The sequence below is a fragment of the Rhamphochromis sp. 'chilingali' genome, assembly GCF_963969265.1.
Source record: "Rhamphochromis sp. 'chilingali' genome assembly, chromosome: 7".
Lineage (NCBI taxonomy): Eukaryota > Metazoa > Chordata > Actinopteri > Cichliformes > Cichlidae > Rhamphochromis > Rhamphochromis sp. 'chilingali'.
The window spans coordinates 23,619,415-23,630,016 of record NC_137934.1 but is presented as its reverse complement, the minus strand read 5'-3'; the positions used below and the strand labels follow the sequence as shown (position 1 = coordinate 23,630,016).

At 37.8% G+C, this 10,602-nt stretch overlaps 1 protein-coding gene across 1 annotated transcript; it reads left to right on the top strand.

The window, feature by feature from the left end:
- The first annotated feature begins 1,132 nt into the window (after positions 1-1,132).
- c4h11orf98 (chromosome 4 C11orf98 homolog) lies at positions 1,133-9,691 on the top strand. Its single transcript, XM_080887738.1, has 4 exons — positions 1,133-1,239; positions 2,920-3,044; positions 3,121-3,218; positions 8,594-9,691. The coding sequence occupies exons 1-4, from the start codon at positions 1,204-1,206 to the stop codon at positions 8,707-8,709; spliced, it is 375 nt and encodes a 124-aa protein (XP_080743864.1). The 5' UTR covers positions 1,133-1,203; the 3' UTR covers positions 8,710-9,691.
- The last annotated feature ends 911 nt before the right edge of the window (positions 9,692-10,602 follow it).

Genomic DNA, 10,602 nt, shown 5'->3' with positions numbered 1-10,602 from the left:
ATTTCTTCACATCTTCTAGCAGCTTCAGAGTGTAGGGATTCATGCATTTTCATTTACACGACTGTTTTCTGAGGGGAGACACAAATCCCTTTTTGTGAGGACAACATCATAAAAGCATAGTCACAAAAATCACAGCATAAAAATCTGATAAATCAAACATGCAGGTGGATCACCTGCTGAGGTGAGCATCTCACAGCTGTTTCTTTTTCATTTGCATATTCTGAACCACAACAACTCTGCAGATTATTTCTGTGTATGACACTAAGACACTTGCAGTTATGTATGCATCAATTTGAATTGGTGTAAAGTCTGTGCTCATCACTGTGTTGTGTTGAATTTGAGCGCCACACAGTGGAATGTAGAACTGAGCCAACACAATTTTTGACTTAAAAGTAATGAAAACTATAAGAACAGCCTTTAGTAAATATTTTTCTTACGAATTCTTAAATTTTAAATGAATGTTTTTTTAATTAACAATTAAAAAAGATTTTTCTTTTTTTTTAAACTTTTTTGTAAAAGTCAACAAAATTGCTCTAAAATATGTGAATGTTTGTGGTTATTGATCTACATTTTAATGGCAACATATAAGAAGTTTATATATTTTTAATGATAATCCATGTGTATGTGTGGGGTTGTATTATGGCGATGTAGCCACTGGATGTGAGCGTTGAGCTACTAAATGTTAAAAACTGGCTGTGTGAAACTTTTATTTAAGAAAAAAAATAACCTCTTTTTATTTGTTTCATTCATTTATTCATTTGTCTGTAACTGTTTTGTTAAACTTTTTGTAGTCCTTTGTTTACTTCGTTGTTGCTTAGTAAAATGTTGCAAAATTGATTAGGACTAAATAAATAAATAAACTGCACTTGACCTGTCCAATTAAAAATTGTGAATCTATTTTAAATGCTATAAAAATGTAGTTTAAGAATAATTCTGAAACAATGAGTTATGCACAGTAATGCTATTAATACTAACAAGAAGAATAATTTATACGTTCATATTTTTATCGTTGTGTGTAAACTATGTCTGAGATAAAAGTTGTAATTTCTTGTTTTTACGTGACGGTGTTTTGCCGTTGAACTCCGGGCTTCGTTGTAATGTTTCGTCACGACTGCTGGGGGCAGTGAGGAGCCGTGTGGCCTGAGGACAGCCAGGATTTAGAGCGCAGAAGAAGAAGTCTGTGTTCCACGTGAGCTGGTCAGCATGGCACCTCCGGGAGGAATAAACAAACCGAAAACTGTAAGAAATCCTGTTTTTCCTTCTGTTAGTCGGTTGGAGCCGAGGGCACATTCAGGAAACAATAACGAGTCAGACAGATGTTAAAGTTTTGTTCACACCCCCCTACAGTTATAGTAATGAATCAGTCCTTTGAGACAGTTTCCTCTCCAGTATTGTCAGTTGCGGGAAGTCGAATATAGCCTTAAAACATTTTGAGGAATTGTTTTAAATGTGTTGGTGCAATCCCTTTGTTAGTGGAGCGCATTGTAACTTCAGGAAACTGGGACACCCTGTGGACGGCAAGTAAACTGCATCGATCGAAACGTCACGAGACAAACAACAGCTACAGCTCTAAGAAGAATAGATTATACAGTAACCGGAAGCAGCAAAGGTGCTCTAATGGCTTAAATTATTATTTTTATGGCTGTTAATTTCTAACATGGCAGATGCACAGCTGCAGGTTTTAAACTTTGAAGTAATCGTTAGTATGTTCAGGTCTTTCTTCCACAGCCTGGTGGAGAAATCCTTTTAAGCCATCAATGGACAGTTACGTTTTCCAAGCGGGTCACGTGAGAAACCGTGTCTGTTGTGGAGCTAAACTCAGTTCTGGTCAATGGTACTTTTCTCTCTTTATAAACTGACGCTGGTGTTACAATCAGTCTGTGAAAACAGTAAAAAGTGCAGTAAAACAACAACAACAACATGTTAAGATTATTTAAGCTAAACTGCCAGAAAAGTGAGCCCTGCTACAGGCTGGCGACTATTCCAGGTGTACCTCACCTCTCACCCTATGGTAGCTGTGATTGGCTCCAGCCCCCCTTCCAACCCCACGACCTGGAATTAGATAAGTGAAAGAATATGGATGAATGAATGCCAGGAATAAAAACAAAAAAACTATATGTGCTGTTGTTACTGTGTTCGTAGTTTGAATACTTCATCTGCAGTTTGCAGTTCTCTCACTGAAAAAAAAAGAACTGATCATCTGTTTACGGCTTCATATGCATATTACTTGAGAGTTGTCTGCCATATTAAATGTGATACAACCACAAATCACTTGTGGAAGACTCACTCTACTGTGGCAACCATGTCCAGTGTCTATGATCAAGATCAGCGGTCCCCATTTACAGGAAAATGGAAAGTTTTTAAAACTCTGTTGGTTTCCAGTGTAGCTGCTAACACTTTAAACCTAACTTTGTGGTTTCAGTTTAAATCGGCTGCAAGACACATACTGATTTATTTACCACCTGCTTCAAGATTACATTAAATGCATCAATAACAAACTGTGGCTGTGTCTTGATTACATTGGGTTATGTACATCACTCTCTGCTGCAGATGTTTCATAAACACAACCTGTTGGGTCGTTTCTCTGTAGCTTTTCTTGTGTGATAAAGTGTGACTGAAGTAGATGGAGCTCAGTGAAAAGAAACACTTATTACTATGTCCTCAGAATGTCAACTCCAACTTTCAGAACAAAATATCCCACAGAGCATTTTTCGCCCAGTTCTCATCTACCCCTGATTTAGATTCTAACCGTCAGTTTCAGATCTGCATTGTCTCTGAGTTTAAGTTGTTTGAGTCAGCTAATTCAAAGAAAGCCTGGATATGTTTCAGCTGTTGTTGTTTGTTCCTTCATATCTGATGAGGAGCTCTAAACACTCGAGTGTTTCTGCCTTCCTTGAACGTGTCGTGGTTCTCTTGCAGGAGTTGGGGAAGAAGCTTTTCAAGCGCCGGCGAGTTCTGAGCCGTGAGAAGAGGAAGCGGCATCAGATCGTGGGAGCTGTGGTGGATGAAGGTCTCATCACCATCCATCACCTGAAGAAGAGAAGGTGAGTGTCAGCTGACCCCCTCCTTCCTCCACCTTCTCATGGCCGCAGCGCGTTGTGACATTTTCTGTCCCATCAGGACGAGTCCGAGAGCCAACATCACGCTGTCAGGGAAGAAGAAGAGGAAGCTGATTAAACAGCTGCAACACCAGCAGAAGGAGAAGGCCTCTATGGAAGGTAAAGAGTGCCAAACCTTCTGACTGACTCTCTCCTTAAGTGTTTTCAGCATCTCTCAGGTACTTCAGTCGGTGTTAGTGTGCGGCTCTGGTTTCCAGACCTGTGTGGTCCACTAAGCTTTAGACCTAAACATATGAAAGACCAGTTGGGATTGCTCCGTTTATTACTTTACATTAATTAATCTTATTTTGAATTTGGGCATGGATGAAAATTTACATACGCTCTGGGTGTTTATGGAAAAATTGGAAAAATGTAACATCCCAAGAACAAAACTCTCATGCAGTCATAAGATAACCTTAACAAATAGGTAAAGCATTTGGGATGCATTGTTTTTATTATTTCCAGTCTTCGTAATTTATCTCTTCTTGGAAAACTGCAGACTGTGGCAATGCAAAATTATGAAAGTTTTGACTTTTCATTGAAACTCAAATGCATATTGTCCACTCTGCCTCAAAGGCTTAAAGACATCCACGTGGCAACATTGAACGCTAGTCATAGCGCCACCTAATGGCAGCAAGACGTCAGTTTTAGCTGATTGATATGACATTATCACCAGTGTTGGGAAGGTTACTTTTAAAATGTATTCCACTACAGATTACAGAATACATGCCCCAAAATGTATTTTGTAATGTATTCCGTTACGTTACTCAATGAGAGTAACGTATTCTGAATACTTTGGATTATTTAATATATTATCATGCTTTTTATAACTACATTAATGTACTATTGCTGTGTGATTTATTACTAGTACTGAAGGTTACTCGCCAAACCAATACCAACTACATTTTTAAATCCTAATATAAAATGAGTAACAGTAGGTGGACATTAGGTAAGGCTGCACTTTTTGCAGCGATCTTGTATAGAAAACTATACGGCATCCATCCCACTTTGGATGGAGCAGCTCTCATTTCTAGAAATATGGACAAATTTATTAAACCCCCCAAAATATGACTATCCAGAGTTGGGACCAGGAAGCAGAGTTGCAGTCTTACACGCTTCTCTGCAGCTTCTCTCCTCCTGCTACCCCCCCAAAAACCCATCTCCATAGAGACTGTGTCGGCTCCCAAACAGACAAAAAACAAACTAAAAACCAGCAACAAACAACTTAAACATAAACAATTACAAAGAAAGAACAACAAAGTATCCACATCTGAACCAAAGAGTAAAACAGTGAAATGTGGATTATTAAATATCAGGTCTCTCTCCTCCAAGTCTCTGTTAGTACATGACTTAATAATTGATCAACAAATTGATTTACTCTACCTTACAGAAACCTGGTTGCAGCAGGATGATTATGTTAGTTTAAATGAATCAACACCCTGGAGTCATTCTAACTACCAGAAATCTCGAAGCACAGGCCGAGGGGGCGGTGTGGCAGCAATTTTTCACACCAGCCTATTAATTAATGAAAGACCAAGACAGACTTTTAATTCATTTGAAAGCCTGATGCTTAGCCTCGTCCACCCCAGCTGTAAAACTCAGAAACCAGTCTTACTTGTTATCATCTATCGTCCACCTGGGCCTTACACAGAGTTTCTGTCTGATTTCTCAGACTTTATATCTAATTTAGTTCTGAGCTCAGATAAAATAATTATTGTGGGTGATTTTAACATCCATGTAGATGCTAAAAATGACAGCCTCAACATGGCATTTAATCTGTTATTAGACTCAATTGGCTTCTCTCAAAATGTAAAAGAACCCACCCACCACTTTAATCACACTCTAGATCTTGTTTTAACATATGGCATAGAAACTGAACATTTAACAGTGTTTCCTGAAAACCCTCTCCTGTCTGATCATTTCCTGATAACATTTACATTTACAATAATTGATTACACAGCGGTGGAGAGTAGACTTTATCAAAGTAGATGTCTTTCTGAAAGCACTGTAACTAAGTTTAAGAATATAATCCACCCACTGTTATCATCTTCAATGCCCTGTACCAACATAGAGCAGAGCAGCTATCTGAACGCTACCCCAACAGAGGTCGATTATCTTGTTAATAATTTCACCTCCTCACTACATATGACTCTGGATACTGTAGCTCCTGTGAAAACTAAGGTCTCTAATCAGAAGTACCGGACTCCGTGGTATAATTCTCAAACACGTACCCTAAAGCAGATAACTCGTAATCTGGAGAGGAAATGGCGTGTCACAAATTTAGAGGATCATCATTTAGCCTGGAGAAATAGTTTGCTGCTTTATAAGAAAGCCCTCCGCAAAGCCAGAACATCTTACTATTCATCACTGATTGAAGAAAATAAGAACAACCCCAGGTTTCTCTTCAGCACTGTAGCCAGGCTGACAAACAGTCAGAGCTCTTTTGAGCCAACAATCCCTTTAACGTTAACTAGTAATGACTTCATGAACTTCTTCACAAATAAAATTTTTATCATTAGAGAAAAAATTACCAGTAATCATCCCACAGATGTAATATTATCTACAGCTACTCTTAGTACCATTGATGTTAAGTTAGAATCTTTTTCTCTAATTGATCTTTCTGAGTTAACTTCAATAATTACTTCCTCCAAACCATCAACGTGTCTTTTAGACCCCATTCCTACAAAACTGCTCAAAGAAGTCCTGCCATTAATTAATTCTTCGATCTTAAATATGATCAACCTATCTCTAATGATCGGCTATGTACCACAGGCCTTCAAGCTAGCTGTAGTTAAACCTTTACTCAAAAAGCCATCTCTAGACCCAGCAGTCTTAGCTAATTATAGGCCAATCTCTAACCTTCCTTTCATATCAAAAATCCTTGAAAGAGTAGTTGTCAAACAGCTAACAGATCATCTGCAGAGGAATGGTTTATTTGAAGAGTTTCAGTCAGGTTTCAGAGCTCATCACAGCACAGAAACAGCTTTAGTGAAGGTTACAAATGATCTTCTTATGGCCTCTGACAGTGGACTCATCTCTGTCCTTGTCCTGCTAGACCTTAGTGCAGCATTCGATACTGTCGACCATAATATCCTATTAGAGCGATTAGAACATGCTGTAGGTATTACAGGTACTGCACTGCAGTGGTTTGTATCATATCTATCTAATAGACTCCAATTTGTGCATGTAAATGGAGAGTCCTCTTCACACACTGAGGTTAATTATGGAGTTCCACAGGGTTCAGTGCTAGGACCAATTCTGTTTACATTATACATGCTTCCCTTAGGCAGCATCATTAGAAGACATAGCATACATTTTCACTGCTATGCAGATGACACCCAGCTCTATCTGTCCATGAAGCCAGATAACACACACCAATTAGTTAAACTGCAGGAATGTCTTAAAGACATAAAGACCTGGATGGCCGCTAACTTTCTGCTTCTTAATTCAGATAAAACTGAGGTTATTGTACTCGGCCCTGAAAAGCCTAGAAATATGGTATCTAACCAGATTCTTACTCTGGATGGCATTACCTTGGCCTCCAGTTATACTGTGAGGAACCTTGGAGTCATTTTTAACCAAGACATGTCCTTCAACGCACATATTAAACAAATATGTAAGACTGCGTTCTTCCATTTGCGCAACATCTCTAAAATTAGAAATATCCTGTCTCAGAGTGACGCTGAAAAACTAGTTCATGCATTTATTACTTCCAGGCTGGACTACTGTAATTCATTATTATCAGGATGTCCAAAAAACTCACTGAAAAGCCTTCAGCTAATCCAAAATGCTGCAGCAAGAGTACTGACAGGGACTAGAAAGAGAGCATATTTCTCCTGTTTTGGCTTCCCTTCATTGGCTTCCTGTTAAATCCAGAATTGAATTCAAAATCCTGCTCCTCACATACAAGGTCTTAAATAATCAGGCCCCATCTTATCTTAGTGACCTTGTAGTACCATATCACCCTATTAGAGCACTTTGCTCTCGCTCTGCAGGCCTACTTGTTGTTCCTAGAGTTTTTAAAAGTAGAATGGGAGGGAGAGCCTTCAGTTTTCAGGCCCCTCTTCTGTAGAACCAGCTTCCAGTTTGGATTTAGGAGACAGACACTATCTCTACTTTTAAGATTAAGCTTAAAACTTTCCTTTTTGCTAAAGCATATAGTTAGGGCTGGACCAGGTGACCCTGAATCCTCCTTTAGTTATGCTGCAATAGACGTAGGCTGCCGGGGGATTCCCATGATGCATTGAGTTTTTCCTTTCCAGTCACCTTTCTCACTCACTATGTATTAACAGACCTCTCTGCATTGAATCATATCTGTTATTAATCTCTGTCTCTCTTCCACAGCATGTCTTTTATCCTGTCTTCCTTCTCTCACCCCAACCGGTTGCAGCAGATGGCCGCCCCTCCCTGAGCCTGGTTCTGCCGGAGGTTTCTTCCTGTTAAAAGGGAGTTTTTCCTTCCCACTGTCACCAAAGTGCTTGCTCATAGGGGGTCATATGATTGTTGGGTTTTTCTCTGTATCTATGAAGCGCCTTGAGGCGACTTATGTTGTGATTTGGCGCTATATAAATAAAATTGAATTGAATTAAACTTATTGTTTCGGAGGAAAACACGAACACGGTGTACAGTCGAGTCTTAATAGCTTACTTACAACTGGGCTCGTCAGGCACTGTTTTTGGCTGCTGTGGTTATTGTTATATTTACATGCTTCCAGCTCCTGTTTCTGCTTGGTGACAACTCGTACTTTCGATTCTCCTTTTTCTCCCTCCCTCGCGCTCACAGACACATAACGGGTATGACAGTCCATTCTCCCTGCAGCACTACACTGCCCATGAGGCTACATTCTTTAGGGCTATGCCTTTAACACTCTGGCTATCACCTTCATATTAAATAATGTTTTGAATAATAATTACAAAAATATTTCTTCACGTCATTATGCTGGCGGCAAGTAGAGGTGACATGGGCCGTGAGACCCAGGCATTAGAGCCTCTTAATGCGTCTTTTGTTTGGGTCTCCACCGGCATGGAATTACCAAAAATAGAGAGGGCATAGCCTAACAGGTGAAATAGGACTGTACTGCTGTGTAATCCATTTATTTCAACAAAGTAACTGTATTCTGAATACCACCTTTTTAAATGGTAACTGTAACAGAATACAGTTACTCATATTTTGTATTTTAAGTACATAATGCCGGTACATGTATTATGTTACTCCCCAACACTGATTATCACTGTGTGTTCTACACGTTACATACTGACACAGATGATTAGAGAGTGAAGGTTGTTTTTTTTGGGGGGGGGGGGGGGGGGGTTTAACACCACATAGTGGACACAGGAAATGATGCATTTGTCCATCATCCAGTTAGATTCCACATGTTCTGCATCAAAGCTGACTGATCATCAGCTGCATTTTGTGTTGTTTTTCAACTTCTGGTGTTTTATTGATACTTTTTTATGACACTAAAATAAAATTGCTCATCATTCGTCTCTCTGTAGTGGAATCAACAGCAGCACCACAGAAGAAGCACAACACCTCATCAGCTCAGACCAAGAAGAAGAACAAGAAGGCGTCCGGATGCCAGGACGATGTAGAGATGGTGGATGTTGAATGAAGATATGTCTGCACTATGAGTCCCTGCTCAGACGTCCATGCCGGCGCCTCAACTTTGAGACTAATGGACAATAAGGACGTCCGTCCTGTAGTTTGTTTCTGCAGAAGAAAAAACTACAACAGTTGACATGGAAGCCCCTTTCTGCCAAAAATGTTTCCCCTCAAATATTAATTGAGCTGCTTTTATTTTAGTTGTAAATAAATCTGAATTTGTTTGAGGCTCACACTGTTTTATTTTTATTTGATCTTTTGCAGATTCTTAACCAAAACAGCTTTAATCAATCATTTAAACAAAAAACTTGAGGTTATTCTAAGTTAAATTAGTATGTTAGTGAAAAGACCAAATGTCTTTCTATGGTGTAAAAGTTTTGTGAGAATTAAAAATGTAACTTCACTGGCAAAAATATGAAAAAATATGATATTGTTTTAAATTTACTATCTGAAGATATTTTTGTAATTTTTGACTAACCAAAGGCATTTTACACTTTCATTTTGTTATTTGGCAGAAATGGGTTTCCATATGTGATTGGGTTTTTATTTTATATCTCTGTTAGCGTCGCAGCACCTGCAGAGTTTGAGGGCAACATTTGGACCTGTGGTTGTTACAGCATTCATCTTGTAAGCTTGTTTAATTAAATGGGTCATGAGCTTTGACCTTTAACCTTCTGTTCCACCTAGTTCATTAAAATTTTATACATCATCAGAAGTTTCTATTCATTATTTAGATTATATAATAATTCAGATTTTTTTTTAACCTTTCTTAGTTGTTGGTTCATAAATATTTGACTTATTATTTTCCTGACACAGTTTGGTAAACATTTGTGCTTGATGGGAACATCCAGGTTCAAATGTAAACTGCACATTAAAACTCATTTTGGCTCTTCAGCAGTTTATGTTGAAAGAAAATTTTGTTACAGTTTAACACAAACTATGTTCATTTTTGACACGTTATTCAAATAAAGACCTGATAAATCCTTGTTTAATTTTTGCTGACTTCTGTTTTTTTATTGGGAAATAACATCATAGGTTTCCATGCTTAAAGGTATTGTGCTTTGTTTTGTTTTTTTATGTATGTCACTATTTGTGTTTTCTGACATACTTTGATGAGCTTCCATATGTCAAGTCATGTTTTAATAAGTTTTTCTAGGTGGTTAATTCGGGTTTATTTTAAGAAATATTTTCTCTCATGAGTTCTATGAACTGTGTATAAAAATATATACAATTAAATGTTTTCAGAAGTAATGAGCCTCCATAGTTCTGATATACTTTATTTATTTATTTATTGGAGAGTTGTTTATAAACGTTTTGTCTTTTTGACCTTTTAGTAAGTCCAAACATTTAGTCCAGTTAATTCTAGATGTTTGTGTTCATCATTGCGATTCAATTATTATCAAAGGGCTTTAATGGGTTTCCAAACTTATTAAAAATTAAATAATATTGTTTTAAATATTAATATGTCCCCATATTCTTAAGAAAGATAGATAGATAATAAAATGTTTTCAGAAAGCTCCAGGGAGTTCTCATTATTTGTTTTTACTTATAGGGTTGTATTGCGCTTCCATTTAAGTCCATTCATCCATCCATTGTGTACCCCACCCCATAACAGCTGTAACTGGCACTAGCCCTCCACAACCAGGTTTTTTTTTTCTTTTATCTAATTTTTTTATTTTTGATCTTTAATGCACTTCCATGATTTTGATATTAGGTTCAGTTTTGTTTTACTTTTTCATTTTATTTGAAGGCTTCAAATAAGCTTACATTATCTATTTTTATTTACTATTTATACATCCCATTAGTTGTATTTTTTTCAGGGGGGTATATTGGGCTTCCGTATGTTTCAAAATTTGTTGTCCAGATTTTGACTTACTGCAATTGTTTTATTTATTATTTAAGT